Below are 22,477 nucleotides of genomic sequence, written 5' to 3'. Positions count from 1 at the left end.
CCAAACCTTACTTGCAACCTCACAATGAACTAAAAGGTGATTGGTGGATTCCGCATTAAATAAACACATGCAACATCCGTTTGGTTTGCAAAAACCTATTTTCCTAACAAGGTCTTGTATTTGAATTCTTTCCCAAACCGCTGTCCAGGCAAGAAAAGCGACTTTGGAGGGTACCCTTGGGCCCCAAACCACAATGTGAGGGCAGGACAACTCTTCTCTACAGGTGAGGTCTTTGTAGAAATTCTTGATCGAGAATAAACCTTTTTTATTGGGAGCCCATAATCTTCCATCGTCCGCTTGATCATTTACTAACACACTCTCTAGCAAACCTATCAACTCAGACACCTCCTTGATCTCCCAGTCATTCAACAACCTTTTGAGACCCAAATCCCATCCTGTAGATCCATTTTCTAACACTCTAAAGTTTGCAATCAGATGATTCTTTTTCATGGAAAGTGCAAAAATCACTAGAAATCTTTCCTTCAAAGAATTACCCCCACACCAAATATCCTCCCAAAATCTAACTTTGTCCCCCTTCCCACCTTATAAGTAACCGTTTTTTTTTTAATTGAAGTAAAATCTTCAAGATACCCTTCCACACCCCACATTTGTAAGGACATCTAGCTGCTCCACTCTCCCACCTCGACGGATCCTCCCCAAATTTTGCCGCTATCACCTTTTCCCGAATCTCCATAACCACTTTCCAAGCAAGGCCCTATTGAGCCTTCCGATCTTCTTGAATCCAAGACCTCCCCCTTTTTTAATTGGGCAAATATTTCTCCGACTAATCAAATGAAGCTTGCTTTTCCCTATTCTGTCATGTCATAGGAAGTCTCTAAACAACCTGTCCAACCTTAGCTCCACGCTTCTAGGAACTATGAATAAGGAAAGATAGTATACTGGGATGCTAGATAACACACTTTTAATCAAAGTTAGTTTGCCACCTTTTGATAAGTAGCTCATTTACCATCCACATAGCCTCTTGGAGACTTTTTCTATCACGGGCTCCCATAGACTCTTGTTCTTGTAAGGAGCTCCCAAGGGTAAGTCTAGATAAGAAAAAGGAAGAACATCCGTGTAACACCCTATCGTTGCAGCCAAGAGATCCACTTCTAGAACTTGACCCACGGAATACACTTTACTTTTTCGAAGGTTTACACGTAAACCTGTGACCACCTCAAAGCAACAAAGAATACCTCCTAGGAACCTCACCTGCTAGACATCAGCATCCAAGAAAATCAGTGTGTCATCCACAAACTGCAATTGGGTTACAATTAGGTCCTCTCTACTCGGTTGAAAGTCCTTAAGATCGCCATTTTATTTTCTAATTTAGGAAATTTACAATTTTTTTCTCTATGAACATGAAAAGTGGTGAAGAACTTTTCTTACTCAATTTCCTTAATGAAAATGTCCAGAAATTGGGTTCATAGACTAGAAATTGGTAATTGCTTTAGTACTTATCTTTGTTGAGCCTGTATATGGTTTGGTGCCATTTCTAATTGATGATATGAGGAACCATGTTGGTAAGCTATTTTGGACCCTCTTAATGTTCCACAAAAAGTGGTTGGTTCTATTTCCAAACTTGCAGCAGCAATCTCAGAAGTTATGATTCAATTCGATATGCTACTCTACATGGCTAGTAGAGAAGCAAAACTCCCATTGAAATAATCATTTCATCCTACATTATTTCAAGTTGATCGGCTTGCTTTGCTTGCAGTAAGGCATATGGCATGTTTTGTTCCACAAGTTGTCAAGCAGAGATAAGAGCTAGGAAAGTTTACCAAAATACTCCCAAAAAAATATACCTGAACCTATTACAATAAAGCATGATATCATTTGAAGAACTATCCTTTTGCATTGTATGACTCATCTGAAACAAAGATTAGAGAGACAAAAGGCTCCTACTAATTTAGAAACAACCTAAATTGATGCATTGAATGGGGGGACTGGGCCCAAGTTGGAATAAAAGAAGATGAACTAATAGCTCAAATATATAAAATAACACCACAGAAACTATATTACATCCTAAGGGGCAATCATAGACTCAAGTTCTCAGAAAAACTATTTGGGTTTCGATCTTATAGTTTGCAAAAAAAAAAAAAAAACAAAAAAAACTATTGAGAGTTCTTGTAGTAGTGGTTCACAGGAGCCTACTTTGTTTCATGATTATGGCATTAGGAAGGGTAGGCATTCTATAAACATTTCCAATGAACTTAAAATGGCTTTTACTGAAGTTATCGGGGAAATATGAATGCTGTGATGCACATTGTTGGGTAATTAGTCATTTGATGCTCAAGATATCTTCTATGGAGAATATCGGGTAGAAATCAATCCTTAGTTGCTGCTTAAAGTATTGGATGATGATCACCAATGACCACTTAGGCTAAGGAATTGAATGGTACGCTATAATCCTATTATGGCTTTGGTAGTTGCTAAATAGAGGCATCTGTGAGGGTAACCTTATCTTGATTTCGAGGAAAGTGCTCTTTGCTCAAGAGTCGAGAGTACCATTTTTTGCTTGAATTCAGTCCCAATTTATGAACTAATATTTAGTCATGTTGGCTTGCTTTATGGAAAAAACTGCAAGAAAAGCTGGAGTATCTGAAAGATAATGTTTCATGGAATTTGGTAAAACGAAGTATCCAACGGCTTTCTGTTGGATAGTACATTGACTGTTTTAGTCCATCCTAAGTAGCCATGCCACACAGCTCTTCATAGGAACTCTATGAATGCATCTTTGTTTGTAGGTTGCAAGTATCTAAAAGAATCATGAAGTACGTTGGCTACTGGCAGAAGTTTTGCACATTGATCTTGAAACTCTAGAAATTGCTACTAGTCATCTTTGTGCATTCAAGCATCACATATATTTGAGTATGGATTAGGGAAAGTTTAGTAATCGATCATGTGTGGCTCAATCTATTCAACATCTGAAAAGTATGTTGGGGCCGTTGCAGAATGTCTGTTCATTTGTTTATTTTTCTTTCTTTCTAGTAAGTATACCATCTTACCCACTTTGAGTGTTATCTCTTTGTTAATATGTCTTCCAGACTCGTGGTTTTCTGTTATCCAACTGAAAAGCTGCCTCGTTGCTTTAAATGATTATTGGTTAGGTTTGTCTCCTTGTCTCATTTGTGGGGGTATAAACCCTAATCCGTCGTAAATGTGTAATTACCTTTTGATCTGTCACCATGCTTTGTGTATGCTCTCAAATCATGGTTAGTCAACAGATTTGATAGAGAACCTAAAGAGTTTGATGATATCCAAAGAGAGGCGACTAGGGGATGTATAGTCCCATTGGGTTTGATGGTGAAAGCCTTGTGTAACTCCCTATTTTATTTTTGTAAACCTCAAATGAGGAGGGCGATGGAATATTAAAAAATTGAAATTGAATGATGCCTCAGCTTTTCTGCTTCTGGAACTATGGAAGGTATTCATATTACAATTCTTACTAGAATTACTCATTTTTTATCAGAAACTAACAAATTAGTTTTTGATGCGTAAGTAGGGGAAAACAATTCTTAATAGTTGGTATCAAAAACCACCTGATTAAGTAGCATCGATTGCGATAAGGGCTTGATGGCCTAATGTTAATGAAAAATGGCTCGGGGGCATGTCAACCTAAGCCTAGAGCAGGATGTGTGTTTGGAAATTGTTAGAAAATTAGGGTTAAGGAGAACAGGAGGAAACTAGAGAAGAGAATGAGTAGGTCACTCCCAACGGCCTCTCTTTTATATTAAAAACATGTGGTGGGTCTTGTCGGCTTAAGTATTTGGCCCACACGACATTAAATAAAAACTCTAACACTCCCCCTCAATTTGGAGTATACAAATTTGACATGCCCAGCTTGGTACAAAAAGTAAGAAAGGAACTCCTAGACAATGGTTTTTTGAGAACATCTACCAACTGATTTTCTGACTTGATATAGGAAGTGGATACCTTCTTTGCCATTACCATATCACGAATAAAGTAGCAATTAACCTCAATGTGCTTGGTTCTCTTGTGGAATACTGGATTGCTAGTTATATAACGAGCTGCCTGGTTATCACAATACATAGGCATAGGAGTAGAAACTTCAATCCCCATCTCCTTTAGAAGACTCTGAACCCAAAGCATTTCACATGCTGACATGCAGTATGTGCCATCGTCCTATATTCTGCTTTAACACTAGAACGAGCTACAACTTGTTGTTTTTTACTGCGCCAAATCACCAAATTACCTTTTACAAAAGTACAATACCTAGAAGTAGATCTACGATCAGTCCGGTTCCCCTCCTAATTAACATTTGAGAAGCCAATAATGGATATAAGAGGTGAATGTCTGTATAATAATCCTTTGCCTAGTGATTCTTTTAGATACCTTAGTATCTTAAACATAGTTTCCCAATGCGTTTCTCGCGGAACATACATAAATTAGCTAACTACTCCCATAACAAAGGTAATATCTGGGCGAGTGACAATTAGGCAGATTAGTTTGCCAACTAACCTATGGTAATGCTTTACATCAGAATAAATCTCCAACTGTTCAACATCAAGTTTAGTAGTGGGATCCATAGGAGTATCAGTTGGTTTAAAACCCAAAGTACTAGTCTCAGCTAACAAATCCAAAACATACTTTCTCTGAGACAAACTAATACCTTCTTTGGAGCGAGCTACTTCAATACCCAAGAAGTAGCGAAGAAGACTCAAGTCTTTAGTTTGAAACTGTTTCTCTAGATGAGTCGTCAAATCTGAGATACCACTAGGATCACTTTTAGTGATGATGATATTATTCACATAAACTATCAACACAATAATTCCACCAGAAGAGTGTCTCACAAACACTGAATGATCAGAAGTAGACCTAGCAAATCCATAGGCGAGAACAACTGAACTAAAGTTATCAAATCAAGCTATAGGCGACTATTTCAGCCCATTGATTGCCTTCTGAGGCGACACATTAGTCCAGTCTTACCAGTGGCAATATATCTAGGTGGCTTCTCTATATATACCTTCTCCTGCAAGTCTCCATGTAGAATGGCATTTTTAATATCCAATTGATTTAGGGCCAAGCATACCACACTGCAATAGAAATAAGAACTCTAACAGAGTTCAGGCGAGCCATTGGTGAAAAAGTCTCACTATAATTAATCCCATAAGTTTTTGTGTAACCCTTGGCTACAAGATGAGACTTCAATCTCTCAATAGATCCATCAGGAAGATACTTGGCTGTATACACCCATTTGTACTCATACTTTGCTTTCTAGGTGGAAGCGGAGATAGATCACAAGTATGATTATGATAAAGTGTTGCAATCTCCTCATCCATAGCTAGTTTTCACCTATAGGAGGATAATGCCCACGTATAGGAAGTAGGAACATAAATAGCAGATAAGGAAAGTGCAAACTGGCGAAATGAAGGTGACATCCGATGAAAGGACACAAAATCAACAATTGGGTGCTTAGTGCAAAATCTAGTACCTTTTCTTAAAATAATAAGAAGATCATTATAGATAGAAGTCGATGTTGGTGGATGTGCAAGAACCTCAAGTGAGGTTGATGATGAATTTGGGGTTTGCAGAGAAGATGAACGTGCTCGAAAACGAGTGCGTTGATATACTTGAAAAGGCATAGTGGAAGGGCTACCTGCAAGAAGAAATGAAAGCATGGGAGATGAGGAAACTGTAAGAGATAGTTCCCCCTGACGAGAAGACACAAGATTCAAATAAAATGAAGTACCAACAAAAGAAAAATAAGGTGCAGACTCCAAGAATGTCACATCAGCATTTGCATAATATCGTTGAGTGATAGGATAATAATACCTATACCCTTTTTGTGTATAAAAGTAACCCAAAAAGACACATTTGATGAATTTTAGGGAATATCTAACCCAGGCTCAAATGAGTGAACAAAGCAAATACAACCAAAATTTCTAAGAGTTACAACAAAAGGATGAACTTGAGGAAAAACCAAAGAGAAGGTGATTGACCATTTAAAATTGATGATTACATGTGATTAATAAGATGACTAGCTGTGAGAAAACATCACCCCACTAAGACTTATGTATTTGCATCTTAAACATAATGGTGTGAGCAACATCAAGTAAATGACAATATTTTCGCTCAACAATACCATTCTGTTGAGAAGTATTAACACAACTGGTCTGATGAATAATGCCATTTTGTGGGGCTTTGTTAGGATTGATTTAAGAACATTGGAGATTGAGACCTCGGTAAAAACCTTTGTACTTGCTCATCGGAATGAAAATATACCTTTGACAATCAATTAGTGAGATTAACTATTACTTTTAGACTTTCCTCATGGAAAAGGTTGCAAATGAGGCTCATGACTTTGTCAGACACTTAGTTTGACAAACGATCTTAGAAGGTGTCCTTTAGCCTTGAGAAGGAAGGTGAAAGCGCCCTCGATCCGCGGGGTGCGCGGATCCGCTTTTGACCTTTGAGGTTTGGGAGTCGCCACCTAGTTATTACGGTCTAGGAACCGATCAATGACTCTAAACAGATAAAGGACTAATCTAGAACAGAAAAAACTGAATTCGGGGATCATGTTACGGGGTTGGAAGGTGTTAGGCACCAACCCCGCCCGGCCAAAGCCGGTCTCTACTAACTTCTCAAATAAATTACATTGCTAAAAACCTAGATAATAATAAATAAATAAATAAAAAATTATACCTTTCCGATAGCAAAGACTTTGTTCCCTCAGATCTGACAGAAATTGCTCCTTGTACCGTACTCTTTGCTTCGTTCTGTCTCCGGATTTGATTCCTGATCTCCGAGGCAAGGTATCTCTACTTTCTTGGATCTGAATTCTTCAAGTTTGTTGTGGATTTTGAGATGTTTTTGGAAGGCTTTTAGGTGTTTCTTAGGCTAAAATTGAAGGAGGGATGTCAAGTAAGGAGTTGGGGCTCCAAAACTAGGGTTTATGGGAGGCTAGGGGGGCTTTTAGACCTACTTCTCTTAGGGTTTATGACTTGATACGAAAATAGGGTGTGAGCACCTCTATTTATAGATTTTTTTAGGGGTTGATTTTGATAGAGTTAGTGTTTAATTAGAGTTTTTTAGTTAGAGTTGTGTTTTAGTTAGAATTGTTTTAGGTAGAATTGTGTTTTAATTGGAATTGTTTTAGGTAGAATTATTTTTTAGTTAGAACTCTATTATGATTTTGACTTTTGGTCTTATTTGATTGACTTTTAATATCTTGACTTCAGTCTTGCTTAATTGACTTTAATTTTGACTTTAGTCTTACTTGATTGACTTTAATTTTGACTTTAGTCTTACTTGATTGACTTTAATACCTTGACCTTAGTCTTGCTTGATTGACTTTAATTTTTTGGAGAACCCCTCTCTATTATATCTTTAATTCTTTGGACCCCCAAATGGAGGGGTCCTTAAAGAAATATTTCACGAACTCTCAACAATTTTACTTGAAAGTCCGATTGATCGATTTTTTTAATTCAAAATTTTAAATTAATTTCATTAATGTTTCACTTTAATTATTTAATATTTTATTTATTAATTTCGAAAATTTTAATTATGAAAATTGTGAAATTACCATTTTGCCCCCGGAGAGGACTTTTCGCGTTTTAAGTCGGTTTTTAATGTTCTAAGATGTTTTAGAATCAATTTTTCGTAAGGAATTCAATGTAAATGTTGGTTTGTGTCATTTATGAAATTTTTTGTATGAAATGGTCATGAACTTAATGAGGGGCATTTTCGTAATTTTGTCGAATTCTGTTAAAATTGGTGAAATGATTTATTTGGTTTCGATTTGTTGTTTCATGTGTTTGAGAGAGTTTTCCTAAGCGTAACGTAGGCTCTAGGGTTATTTTGAGGTTAGGGGTATTTTGGTAATTTGGTCAATTTTTAGTGATTTTTATCGTGAAGCTTCTTTTTGGTCTGCAAGATGATGATTTCTATGTTTCTGGGGTCATATTTTCCTAGCGTAGCGTGGTTTCTAAGGTTTTGTCAATTCGAGATACCTCATCCGGATTTCTGAAACACATCTGGTAACAAAATAAAGCAATGGAATACACATCCATCATTGGGAACCATTGCGATCGGGTTGACGAGTTGATTAATCAGGCGAGTGCAAAAATGAGGTGTCTACAGAAGGGTGTAACGAAAAGGATTGCGTGAGCATATGGTTTTGATCGTCTTCTAGCTCGAATTCTTAACCTACTTTGATGATGTCATGGCCCATACAATGATACAATTTACCAGATAGGTACAAAGGGGTTCAAGAATGGGGGATAAAAATTCGGAAAGAGGGGTTTTCTTCTTGGGTTCATTGAGAAGCTGAGCACAATTGGAGGGGTTCCTTGTGATGTCTTACAACAAGGCGTTTAACTAGGACGCAAGCATATTAGAGTAGTAAAATGGGATGTCCATTAGTCTTATTGAGTGTTGTGCTTAATTTGAAACTAAGGGGTTGCAATGAGGTGCAAAGCCTAACGCATGACATTAATATAGAAGGAAAGTTGGGAAAAAGGAACATTAGGATAAAATAATGGTTATTGTCAAATTATATTGAAATGTGAGAGGCGTGGGGATGAGGGATATTAATCTGACTGAGGAGATTATTTAAGAAATGGAAGCTACACAGTGTCATCCTTAAAAAAATCAGATTCTATTCTATGGAGGATGATATCATAAGGGATTTGTGGGGGTGGAGGGATGCATGTTAGTGTGTTATTCCGTCCCTATGTATATCAAGTGGGTTTTTTAGGTCAAAACATCATGAAATTTAAATACTTGATTTATCAAAGCTTTCTTGGCATTCATTTTGTGATCTTACTTAAATGATCAATTATCTTGCATTTGGCTCATCAAACTGTATCTTTGATTAGATTTTTGGGATGAACTTATTCATTTATGTAGATCCCTTGATGAATTAGGAGTGACTTCAATGTCTATTGATGAAAAAAAATGGAATGTAAACCTATGAAAAAAATATATAAATTGGAATGTAATTACCAATAGAGAAGATAAATGAGACAAAATTACCCAGAGTATGGGAGGTTTTGCTAGCTTTGTAAACAGAAATGACTTGGTGTAACTTGGTTGAACAACTAGGAAGAGCCTACTTTGAGGTTGGATTGTTCTTGGCATCCCCATCTTCAAGACTTACTATACATGTATTTCTAAGCTGTCTTTTAATCGTGTCTCACTACTTGATGGGGATTTTTTTTTTTGATAGGTAAAACAAATTTAGGGCTATCAAGATGACCAACCTAAGCAAGTACAAACAAAAACCTTACATAGAGCAAAGAGCCTCCCATCAAATACAAACTCCTCAAAGAAAACCCCTCTAAAAGGTACATTCACCTTACACCAATAAAATAACAACCCTAAAATAAACAAAGACCATGCCTTGATGAGATCTTTCAACACATAAAGATTTCTTATTCCTCTTCAAACAAATTCTCTTGCAAATTGCAAGGGGAGTAAGGCCCATATTTGTTGGAAGGAGGAAGATGAAAGTACTATAGAGGAACAAAAGAGAAGGTTATTAAAAGCATAAAAAATGATCACTTCATCTATTCGCATATAAAGAGGTTGGTTGAAAACAAAAATCTAGAGTTACCTTGCTTAACTTAAGGGGTGGAACACTAGTTATTTTTATTACACTACCAATTTTATAAGAAGATGCAATAATATATCTAGGCTCATGGCTAGGGTCCTCATTCTTCTAGATGAGGACAACATTAGGAATGAGGTTTGTAGGAGTCCATGCTGGTACAAACCTAGTTTTGATACCATCCTTTGAAAGCATTGGGGACTAGTATAGAGAGCGGGAGTGGGTGAGAGAGAGAGATAGGGGGAGGGGGAGTTTGGAGGCCACTATTTTAGATGAAGTTTTTTGTAAATTGATTGTTGAAATAGTTGGTGGTAATTCTTCAGAGCCATATTATTCTCTATTCCTTGTGTAAGGTATGTGGTATTCAATAAATGGTAATCACATTTATATGGTGAGGCAGTTCCGAAAGGAAGGTTGGAAAGCTCTTTTGTTTATGGCTTGAACTATACCTTCATCACTATGATTCCCAAAATTGAAGGTGATGCTTCTTTTAAGGATTTCAAATTGATTAGCTTGGTAGGGAGTGCATACAAAATTATTGGAAACATATGGGCTAACATGCTCTAAACGAAGTAATGGGCTCTATTATATTTCCATTCTAGAGTACCTTTGTTCATGGGAAATCTATTCTTGATGTGGTGTTTTGATTAGTAATGAATGTGTCAATGCTAGGGCTTAAATCTAGAAAAGTTGGGGTTCTATGCAAGGTAGATGTAGAGAAAGCTTATGATCATGGTAGTTGGAGTTTTTTGTAATATATATAGGGGAAAATGTGTGAAATGGTGCATGTGGATCCTGTATCTCTACAAACCCTAAACCCTCTTTGATGGGGACATCAAAGCTTGAAGAGTAGATTTTATTTTTATTTAAGTTTTCTATTTAATGATTTTATTTTTAGGTTTTTGGGATTTATTTTCACGTTTTATTGACCCATGGTCTTAGTATAATAGTTGGGTGTAGTTTGGTAACTTTATAATGTCTTTTATTTAAGTTTAAGAGGGTTGAAAAATTAGGAGAGAGAGTTACGAAAATTAGGTTATTTATTTGGTTTTTTGTTTATTAGGATTCTGAGATATATTTTCTTTATATGTAATTGTATTGGGATTTTTTTTTTAACGAACAATTTGATGAATAAAGAATGAGTTTCTTTCATGTAGTGAAGTGAGTTTTCCACGATTCTTGGTGTGATTCCAAGGTTCTATTTTTCTATCCTCTCCAATCTTTATTTTCCTTCTTTATTATTTTCTCTAAACTTTTTTGAATTCTTGATTCTGGAAACTTACAAACCTCAACCATTAATCCCTTCCCTTTCCTTTAACCTTTATCCAAATCCAATTAAAATATTGTAATTTACAAAACTTTGCATTTTACATCTCAATAGCCAATTGGGATTTGAAAATCTTTTTCCTATTGTTGCCCAAATCCTTAACCCAATTCCAAATCCCAAATTAGATTCCCTAACCACCTTTTTTTCTCTTTTCTTCCCCCACTGTCTTGCATCATTGTTGCAGTTACTTTTTTTGATAAGTTAAAATTTTATTAGTGAAGAAAGAAAAGGGGTTGAGTTGACACCAAAAATACAAAAACTTATCAAAAGAGGCGATTTGAAACAACTAGTTTAGGTAACAAACTCCAAATTACAAATGAGCTCCCATCTAACTACAAAATCCTCGAAAAAACACCCTTTAACTCTGTAAACTTTCCCCATATGAATAGTATCCCCCCAACAACGAAAGTATGAGATCATGAGGTTGTAGTTCTTTTCCTTGAAAGATCTGGTTATTCCTCTCCTTCCATAGTCCCCAATAGATGGAAAATGGAAGAAGATTCGACAGAATCTGCTTCGAAGCTCTTAAAGGGAAATCCCAAAGTAGAGACAACTCAAATAAGTCCCTAGTAGAGCTTGGCAGGCAACCAACCATCCCAAAAATTTCGAAGAAATGTGACCATTCAGGGAACTGCTCGGCCAATCACCATGATACTAGCACGACCAGAATCAAAAGAATCTCTAGTTGGACCGCCCTTAAGTAAGGGAACCCGATACAGTTTGACGCTTTGAATCTGGCCATGGGGGTCCTTGCTAGGGCAGACCCTTTATACCCATTCTATTCTCATGGTCATTCTTTCGAGAATAGGGGTAAACTTCGTTTAAGGGATGGACCGAACCAGTCCAACTTGGCAAGAAAAGATCATAAATGATTTGTTTGGATAGAGAGGAGGACACTCATAGAGAAAGTAGGGAGACCAGTTATCTTGAAGAGGGGCTGAACTATCTATCACTACTGCCCCTTTTTTGCGATTGGCTACCCATATCCTCTCATCTTAGGGCTTGTCTTTAGGCTTGCGACATGCGACCGTGCGGCGGTTGGGGTGAAATCCCGCAAGTAAGCCTATATGAAACCCACACACTCACGCGATCAAGCAATACAAGGCAACATGAATGTTATGGAAAGTCCGTAGGCAACTTTGTAAATATGATGGCAATTACAAGGCAACACATTACAATGTGTTACAAGGGACTCGTGAACTAGAACACGTGGTTAGCATGCTAGCTTGACAAATACTTGTCACGCGTTAAGGTGAAGGCTAGGCTCGGGCACCAAATCAACAACCCTCCTTTAAAGTGTATGCTAAGTCTTTTGCCCAATTACAAAAGAAAGCATCAAAACCTTAGGCGGGTCATACTCGGGCCTAGAAGCTAGGCCAGAGACAGCTGATAACATTGAAGTTAGTGCCTGATCGCTTCAATAGTGAAAGTATAAGTTGCTAGCTAGTATAGATTCGAATAGGGAATGGAGTTACTTAGCAAGGAGTGCAGTTTTTTAGATTGCACGGTATATAGATATCTAGGACATTCGGGCTTGATAGCCAAGAGTAAGTCATTTGTGTATCGTGCATATCTTATATGAGTTAAGGAATCCGTTATTTTGCAATCAAGTTGGTGTAAAAAGACGTTCATGAGTACGGGCGAAGTTGCACTTCCTTGTGGGATTCCCTTATCTATTACTGCGTAGCTCTTTCTTTCTTTATCTCTTATATCGGTAGTCAGGAAAGCATTAATGAGATTGGTCAATTTTGGATCATCCATGTATTCATTCAAGGCTGGATTCAGTCCCTTTTGGTTTATGTTGTCAAAGCAGCTAACGATGTCTGCTTTTATGGCTCGGTCAATCTCTCCCCAACTCTGTACGTAGGCAAAGAAGCTCAATTACATCGACCCTTATCTTCTTAAAGCCGTGCGAGCGAGGTTTCGATAGAAGAATGTTCGATTCAATACATGGGAGATGGCATCCAACACTCTTCTATCGAGCTAGGCACCTGTGATTCTTGGGATCGCCCTTACCCAACTAATTGATAGAGTGGCTGCCCTTGTTTGTCTGTTCGTTTGGAAGAATGAAGAAAAACTCAATTACAAACCTACTGAGCGATGGCACAATGCAAAAGGAGATGATCTATTGTCTCTTTTTTCCTCATACACAAACTACAACAATTAGGAGTTTGAAAACCTCTTAATCTTAATTGGTCCATCGTGGTTAGTCTCCCCAAAACAGCCTACCACACAAACACAAAAACTTTGGAAGGAACCTTACTCCCCAAGTGACTAAAGATGGAAAAGAAGTGGTCATGTAAGGCAGCCCAAATGCACACATAGATCTCACTGTAAAGCCCCCATCTCTCGTACCATTCCACAATCTACGATCCTTTGTTCCTCCACGGATTGTAACCGTGTCAACTGCCTCCCAGAGCTGCTCGATACTCCTCAGTTCCCAGTCATTCAAACATCGTCTGAAACCAAAATCCCACACTCTTTCCATACCTTCTCCCACCAAGAAATAATCTATTGGCTTCCCCTTCTTTTGCATACATAGACTTCACTCTCTTGTAGTTTGTTTAGAAGCTCAAATGGCTCTAGGAAGGGTGATCTCTTATGTTTGTCTCTTCTTAATTGTGGAAGAGACCTTGAGTGCAATGCTCATGGGGGGGGGGGGTAGTGATGGAAGGCTTCTCAGTTGGTTAATGACCCTAACATCTCACACCTCCAATTTGTTAGGTGACGCTACGTTCTTCTTTCAAATTCTTGGTGCAATAAATTAGTTATCTTAGATGCACTCTTTGGTGTTTTGAGGTGATTTAACCTTTACATCAATTTAGCCAAGGGCCAGATCTTTGGTGTTGTGGCAGTGGAGAACATTGACTTGCTTGTTGGTAATATGGGTTGTAAGGTGGGCTTGTTATGTACCATTCATTTGGGGTTGTTCCTTAGCACCATATAAGCACCAAGGTTTTAGCACCTAGTAGTGTAGCCTTTTGAGAGATGGTTAGCTTCTTGGAAGAGGTTTATCTTTCAGGTGGGAGTTGACTCCCATTGTGACTACTCTCCAATCTCCCCCATATATTTTTTATCTATGATATTATGCTAGTGTTTGTTACTCAAATATTTTTTGTGAAGAGACAAGGAAAATAATTTAAGTATCCTTGTTTGCTTGGAAGAAACTTTAACCAAGCAATGGTAGAGGTTTGGGTGCTTGACAATTTTGAGACCTGAAGAAAGCTTCCTTAGGGAAGTGGTTGTGGAGATTTGGAATGGAAATAAAGGTCCTATGATTAAACTCCCAAGTGTTTGCTATCATGTTAGAAAAGTAGTTGGAATTAAATTTTGGGAAGACCTATAATGTGAGGAGAAGTTAGATTTTTCCTTTCATCTTCATTCTTTTAGAACTTAAGAGGGCGTGGGTGAAGGGTTGTTTGAAATTAGAAAGAAGTAGTCTTCTCTAGAATTTGATTTCGCATAACATCAATGACAAGGAGTAGGGGGATCTAGGCTGTCTTTTGTCATTGATTCATGATAAAGGGTGGCATCCATGGAGGAGGTTGACATGAGGATTTGGAGATGGAACTCAAATGCTTCTTTTTTAGGTCAAAGCATTTTATTTTAAGTTATGGGCGCTTCTAAGGTTACCTTCCTTATATGGATGCCAATCTTGAGGTAAAACTTACACAATTGCTAATTTGATTGATTTTGAGGGTCATTACAAATCAAATCTTATGCAATAATAATGAGTCTATCGATTATCTATTTCCTTATTCACTCTAGCTTTTCTAGAGCCGTTTGGTTTGGTTTGTGTGTTGGACCTTTCTAGAACCCTCATGGGGACATTTTGGGTTGAAGAATCATAGGATTTACTACAAAGAGAAGGCGCTTTGATGATTGATCTTGTTTGTGGTGTGCTTGACAATTTGGAGAGAGTGGAAGCAAGTCTTTTCAAAACAAGGAGGAAGATGTCGAGACTGTCATTTCCAAAGCCTTTGATCTCTATTGGGCTTCCTCAATCTGATATATGATGGAAATACATACCTTATGACCTGTGAAACATATCGTCGGGGGGAATGAGCTCCTTACTCACTCTTCCATATCACTTTTTTTGTGGTGGTTTTCCTTGTTCTTATTGAAGTTTTACTCATTTTTTTTGCATAAATTTAGGTTGATCCTGTTCTATAATTACATGGTTTGCTGGGATATTGTGTTCTCGTACTGATTTCTAAGTGCTTGACTTTAATTATATGCATCTTACGAAGAAAAGAATTGATTTTCTATCTAAAAAATGAGCTTTTGAGCAATATTTTCTAAACTTTGCCATACTCCACCTTTTAATGTTTTTTTGGTGGGTTGCATTTTTCAATTTCCTTGTACTATATTATAGTTAGTTCTTTATTTCATTTTGCAGTTCATTGGTACTCCACATTGGATGGCTCCAGAAGTTATTCAGGAAAACCGCTATGATGGAAAGGTAATATATCCATTGGTTGACTTACATGGATTGGTCTTGTGTCTTTAGGTTTCTCATGTCTTATGTACAGTCAATACAAAGGAAGTGGGTTGCACACACTGTCGATATTCTATGGATGTTCTAATTGAAAAGAGTACATAGATTTCAAGGGTAGGGTGTTTTATCAATATATGATTTTCTTAATATATTTTCTTTAAAACCAATATAACAAAATAAGATAAAGAACTTTGAAATTCTTTATATTTGTCACTAAACCAATAGTTTTGAGGTGGAGAACAGATGTGGGAAGTGGAAGCAAGAATTGCATCGCTCTACCTAAACAATATATGGATGCATGTTTGGCAATGGGGCAAGATGCATACTTCACTCGTTTTGTGAGGGAAAATTATGCAAGTAGGGGTGTTTGAAAGACTCTCAAAATGGATCAGCTTATTCGGAAGGGTTTCTCTATGCTAATCTACTGTTGCCTTTTTAGGAAGAGAGGAGAATCGGTGAATCATCCTTTTATCCATTGCGAGTTTTCTCGTAAGGGTCGGGGCTTTTTCTTAGGTTTATTCGGTATCTCAACTTGTTGCCCATATTCGATAAGGTTTCTGTTTGAGTTTTTGATGTACTTGGGAGCAGCCTTATTGTGGCTTTGGCGATCGGCTTTTGTTGTACTCTTGTGTGTCATCTTGACCACTTTTTTTTGCAATGCATTTACTTATCATTTTTAAAAAAAAAAATGCAAGTAGGGGTCATGTTATGCTTATCCGTTTGAGACTTTGAAGGTAAATTCTGATGTACTCCAGAATTTGTTTAGCACTTATTGAACTTGATCAAGTTTTTCCACTTTACATATGTTACTTTCTTTTACTTAGAATTATCATGCCCTTCAACAAAACTGCAGAAATTTTGCAATTCATAAATCTCATCCTCTTATTTTCTTATTACCACATCCATTACTGGCATTCCGTTGGTAAGCAATTTTACGCCTATCAGGAACTTTCTGATATAATTTAAAATGTTTTTTTTTTCCAGGTAGATGTGTGGGCTCTTGGTGTGTCAGCCATTGAAATGGCAGAGGTATGTCTATTCAGTATGTAAATTGGTTGGCACTTCCTTCTTCAAGTGGTTTTTTAAACCCTAGTTTTTACAATTTGGGCCCTATTCAATTCAAATTCATCACTTAACCCAGAAGATTTCAAATTGAGGTCCGACTTTCTTGGTAAATAATTTCTGCAAATGTGATGTTTTGGTAAGATTTGTGTCTTGCATTATTCTATTCACTCAAATCTTACGATTGGTATAAAATATGAGCACATTTTGAACTTTTGACAGTGATTCCTTTTTTTTTTCATGCTTTTGGTTCTCCCATATTCTTTGCACGTTATGTTGCAAAGAAAGAAATTATTCGATGAACACGACAAAAACAAAAGATCATTAGGTTTGTCTTCAATATTGGGTCATTTTTTTTTATAGGTTTTTCTTGTTTCTAAAGGGCTTTTACCTTGTAAAATGAAAAAGTTAGTTGGCCTTTAACAGAACTCTTAAGAGTTCGGCTCGGCTCAGAAAATTGAATGGGATAGAGATTATTTCTGGTCTACTTTCTTTCTTTGTTCTGTTTGAAGATTTTAGTTCGATTCTACTTTAGGAGGCATAAAGGTGGTGTTCTACAAGAAGTGGTTACTGCAATGCAATTCTTATAACTAATGTTTTTAAACGTTGGGGTTTGAGATGGGGCACTTGGCTAGTTATACTGCCTCAAGGCGCAAGGCTGGCCTAACTTGCATGAAACTTTTGAGTGAGTAAATAAATAATATGTATCATTAATATTTAAAAAAAAAAAAGAAAAATTGGGGTAACCAACACATATTTCCAAATTTCTAGTTTCAGATCCATGCACTCCAATTCCAAGTGTTTAATCCCATACATTAATAATAATATGTAATATTACTATTTTTATTCATGAAAGATACTATGGATTTTTTTAAATATTATTTCAGCAAGAAATATAATAAAAAAATATTGGCTAGGAAATTGCATAGTCTCACCCTTTCACTACATATATCTTTTTACTCTTCAGTAAAAGGAGGACAAAAATACGGAGGGTCAATGTATAGCTTTAATTAAATAGAAAAAGGGTAATATTAATATGCAAGGCTTATGCTTCAGTCACGCCTCATGGTCTGAGGTGCACACCTAAACTAATCTTACATTTTTCTCTTGCGTCTCAAGGCGTTTATAGTAGGCCTCACCTTGAGGCATATACCTCACACACCTTTAGAAAAACTGAGTGTAACAAGTGGTTTCATGATGAGTTTTTTTTTTGCATGAAATATTACTAAGATATGCATGTCCCATGTATGCAATTTGAATATTGAAAGATGAGATTTGCTGATGACAAATAGGAATTTGTTTAATTTGTTGAGGATTCATGGTTTTGAATTCGTGAAATGGTGTTTTTATTTTATTTTATAAACTGTGAATTTGGAACACATCTTCTATTTTACATCTCGGCAATCGAACCTTCTTGGAGTTTTCGAATTCGATTAGACTCATGTTAGCTTAGCTTTTCATGATACTGATATTGCTTGCTCTTCCGAGCTTAAATATGTTTTTTATATGAGTTGATCAACCTGATCTCTGTTTATCTGTGTACTTATGAGCTTACTGTTTTGCTGTATCAATTTTCAGGGGTTCCCACCAAGATCTACTGTGCATCCAATGAGAGTGAGTGCATACACTTTATGCTGTTAGATATTTCTATTTTCGGTTTAGTATTTTTATTTTATATTTTCTTTATATAGTTGTATGATCCATTTACTTTTATGATTTCAACCTTTTCAACTTTTTACCACGTCATATTCTTTTTGGCATTCTTCTGTCTTTGTACTGATATATTCTCATTAATTCAACTTGTTTATTGAATTGGTTGTATTACAATGAGACTTAGGCTCCTTTATTTCAAGGAAAAAATAACATGTAGGCATTGTGGGACTAAATCCACAACATTCTTAAGCTATCCTACTCAACATAAACTAATGATTGAACATTATTCTAACAATAATCTTGAACACTCTCAAGTTGGAATAGAAATGTGATGGTGCTCCAACTGGCACATAGCTGCTTCCTGCTGTAACTTTTTTTCATCCAATAGTCTTGTATATTTTAATATTTGTATTTTAAATCCCCCCTTCTAAATTGATAGAGGTCAATTCATCTTGGTACAAGCACATGGACTCAATTATCACAATAAAATACTTCTTTACAAACTGGAGGAACATACACCGACTGGCATAACACACTACTCGCAACGATGATTGGTCTTGGTACATGTCAATAGATAATACATCGATCGGACACTTGATCGAACAAATACACTACACTTGGAATCACATTGCACATTGTTACAATCCGTTGGCGCATGTCACATATATTGATTATACTACTATGAAACATCTTCAGCATCCATGAAGGGGCTCACTAATCCTGATTTTGGGAAAACAAGACAAGAGTTGCATGTGTGGGCATTTTGAGTCAGAGAGGAGAGATTTGGTTTTCTGACATGAAATCCAAAAAATCTAGGACTCTCATGTTTTAATTGAATAGTAGCTTGTCATGATGAACAATAACCATGATTAAATCTGTTGCCTAGAAAATGCTTGAAGAAAAGATTGAACAATGAGAGAAGACATTAAGCCCAACGGACATCACCTTGCCCACTAGAGAAGAAATGTAGAGACTTTGAGCTTGGTTAGATGGCCAAATGCTCTAATACCATATTAAGTAAAATAGTTTCATTAAATCAATGTTATAAAGATATCTAAGCTCATTTATATATATTGGAAATAATGTAGTTTCTTCGTTTTCTATTATTTCTATGTAAGGGTATTTATTTCCATTCACACTTTAGTTTATATAAATGCCAAACTCTCATTATGAGACTTGACAATTCTTCTTGGTATCATAGCCCTAAAGGATCCATTGACAACTCCTCTTTGGGGTTTCTCCTTTGATTTTCTATTTTTGGGCTTGAAGCTTCACCGCCTCTAGCTCTCACTCTTCTCTCTTCCCTTCTCCCATTAATCCTTTTTACCTTCAAACCAAAACCCTAGCAGCAGCCTTCGTTGGAGGTTTCCCCTTCGGGGGTTTCTTCTTGTATTTTTTGCCCTAACTGCATGTCACGATAAGGATGTTCATGTGCGATTAGGTCCCTGCGATAGGGCTGGATTTTGTTTTTTTTTGGTTTCTTTGTGCGATTAGGTCCATGCCATAGGGCTGGACTGTTCCTTTTTTTTTGTGCTTCTCTACGATTCTGCAATAGGGTTATACTGCTGGCTGGACCGGGCTGTGCTGCTGGCTGGGCTATTCTATAAGCTGCGATAAGGGCTGTGTTGTGCTGCTGCCGGCTGGGCTGCTACAAGCTGTGATAAGGGCTGTGTTGTGATTCTGCTGGCTGGACTGTTCTGTGATTAGAGACCTGCTGCTGAATGTTGTTGGCTGCCCCTGCGATAAGGGTTGTGCTATCAACAACATCAAGGGGCTGTGTTGCTGGCTGTTTTTTGTTGTATGCTGCGATAAGTCTGTCTTTTGCGACAAGCCTGTGAAGTAGGGTTGTGGCAAGGCTGTTATACGACTGTTTCGACAGTGTTGCTGGTCACGATAGGGGTGTATAGTGTTGCGAGAAGGCTGGCTGGGCTGCTGGGTTTGCGATAATGCTTTTTTTCCCCTCCTTGATGTTCACACACTAGATTTAGGTTGGCAAGAGACCTCCCTGCAAGCCCAATCTTCAACTATATGATTTGCTTTTTGACTTTGAGGAAGATTTCTACTGTTCTTTTTTATTTGAGGTTTCTATGAGTTTAAGTTTTTTGCCTCAATTTCTTCTTTTTATCCAGATTTCTAATCATCACTTGGCTCTTGCACTCTTAAGTGTATGTTGATTTGACCCTACACTATTTTTTCCTCAAATTGTAGTCTTCCTACATTTGATTATTGGTCTTCTTTTTATCCATTTGCTATTGAGAGTTATGACATCACATCAGTTTTGATCTCGGTTTGTGAAATTCTATTTAGAAAGTAGCGGCAAATCTGGATGGTTTTTTGGGTACTGTTACTACTCATTGTGGTCGGGGGGCCGTAGTTGTGGTTGAGGGAGTAGTTTTATTTGCAGTCATTGTGGGAAGACAGGTCATGAAAAGGTTTGATGCTTTCAGTTCTATCTTCATTTGTTGAGCTTTACTGCCACTCCTTCGTTGGGACATTCTGCTCCCCGTGTTGCGAAGTTGGATTCCTCACTTGTTCCCACCTTTGTCTCTCCTGGCACTGTTGCTTTACAATAGCTTCAGACCCAGATTGTCACTATTGTTTCGTGATCAGATTCGTGCTCATACTCGTTCATCTTCAACTGTGGCCTCAGTTACCACGTCTCCAAATTGCCACTATTGTTTGTGATCAGATCCGTGCTCATACTTGCATATCTTCGACTGTGGCCTCAGTTACTACGTCTCTGAATATAACTTTTGCATTTCATGTCACCTAGTCTGGTCCAGCTCCCTTAACATGGGTTATTGATTTTGGTGCTTCTAATCACATGACCTGTGAGTATAGCCATTTCATTTAATCTATTTTTCCTAATACTCATAGGGAGATTCGTCTTGCTGATGGGTCTCTTACACCAATACACGTTAACATTACCATCCCCTTATCATCCAGTATTTCTCTTGACTCTATACTCTATGTTCCTCACCTATCTCTTAATCTTTTGTTTGTGAGTGGTATTACCAAATCTCTAAATTGCTTAGTGACCTTTTTTCCTACTCACTGTACTTTTTAGGATTTGATTTCGAGGATGATTTTTGGCAAGGGGTATGAGAGGGATGGGTTGTACTTGTTTTGTATCTCCGCATACTACTACTTTCACCTCTGTACTACCCTCCTTTGGGAGTTATGTTTTTTCTTCTCAGTTTTTAGATTTGTGGCATGCTCGCTTAGGACATACTAATTTTTAGCACTTATATTCTTTATTTCTTACTTTAAAAAATTCATGTAGTGGGCATAAGTTTTAGTGTTCTGTGTGTGAGCTTTCCAAACACACGTAATTCACATATCGCTTGCATGCATCGAGGTCTTCCCCTATTACTACTTTTACTGATCATTTGTACTATGTTACATTTATAGATGACTATTCTCGTTGTACTTGGGTCTATTTGATGTGATCTCGGTCTGAAATGCTTCCTATTTTTGTTAACTTTCTTAAAATGATTCAGACCTAGTACAACATCACTATTAAAGCCCTTCAGTCCGATAATGAAGGTGAATATATTTCTAATGGGATTCGCTTTCACCTTCATGAGCTTGGTATGCTCCACCAGTTGATCTGTCCTTACACTCCTGAGCAGAACGAGGTGGTGGAACGCAATGACTGCCACCTTATGAGCATTTTTAACTGCCTTCTTCAAGGCATGCATGTTCCTAAGTTATATTGGAACATGGCGGTCCTCACTACGACTTTTCTTTTTAACCGTGTTCTAAATCACATTTTAAGGGGATAAGTGCCTCTTCATGTTCTTCGCCCTGATAACACCCTCTTTCCGATTACACCTAGAGTTTTTGGGTGTACTTGCTTTGTTCAGAACTACATCCCTTATCAAACGAAATTAGATGACAAATCCATTCGACGTGTTTTCTTGGGCTACTCATCTATGTCAAAGGGGTATTGGTGTTATGATCCTATTTCTCATTGTGTCATAGATTCTATGGATGCCACTTTTTTTGAAAATGTACCCTACTTTCATGCCACAACTTCTTTGCAAGACTCTTCCTCTGCTCCTCTTATAATGCTGCCTTCTACATTCTTTTTTCCATCTTTGCCAATGCTTCAGGTTTACTCTCGTCGCCCTCACCCCTTTCCAACCTTGCCAACCTCCTCCTTGGACTCAGGTACATTCTCTCCTACTCCTGCTCTTATCCCTTCTGTTTCTAACTCTCACTTACCTATTGTACTTCGCAAAGGTAAGCGGAGGTGTGTTATCGATCATCTTATTCCCCGGTTTGTTTCCTATCAAGGACTCTCCTTCTTATCAAGTCTACCTTGCCGCCATTGCCTCTATTCGAGTTCCCTGGTCTGTTTCAA

The 22,477-nt window shown here is 37.4% G+C and overlaps 1 protein-coding gene across 1 annotated transcript in view; it reads left to right on the top strand.

The window, feature by feature from the left end:
- The window catches only part of SIK1 (Protein kinase superfamily protein), a 45,077-nt gene that overhangs the window by 12,071 nt on the left and 10,529 nt on the right, over positions 1 to 22,477 (top strand). Inside the window, exons 7-9 of the mRNA XM_086433872.1 lie at positions 15,298 to 15,360; positions 16,381 to 16,425; positions 18,037 to 18,072. Coding sequence (XP_086289998.1) covers positions 15,298 to 15,360; positions 16,381 to 16,425; positions 18,037 to 18,072 — 144 coding nt within the window. The remainder of the gene's footprint in view (positions 1 to 15,297; positions 15,361 to 16,380; positions 16,426 to 18,036; positions 18,073 to 22,477) is intronic.

Source organism: Akebia trifoliata, chromosome 3 (assembly GCF_017979445.1).
Source record: "Akebia trifoliata isolate Shusen 1 chromosome 3, ASM1797944v1, whole genome shotgun sequence".
Taxonomy (NCBI): Eukaryota; Viridiplantae; Streptophyta; class Magnoliopsida; order Ranunculales; family Lardizabalaceae; genus Akebia; species Akebia trifoliata.
Note: the sequence above shows the minus strand (reverse complement) of the source record. Positions and strands in the feature narration are given on the sequence as shown.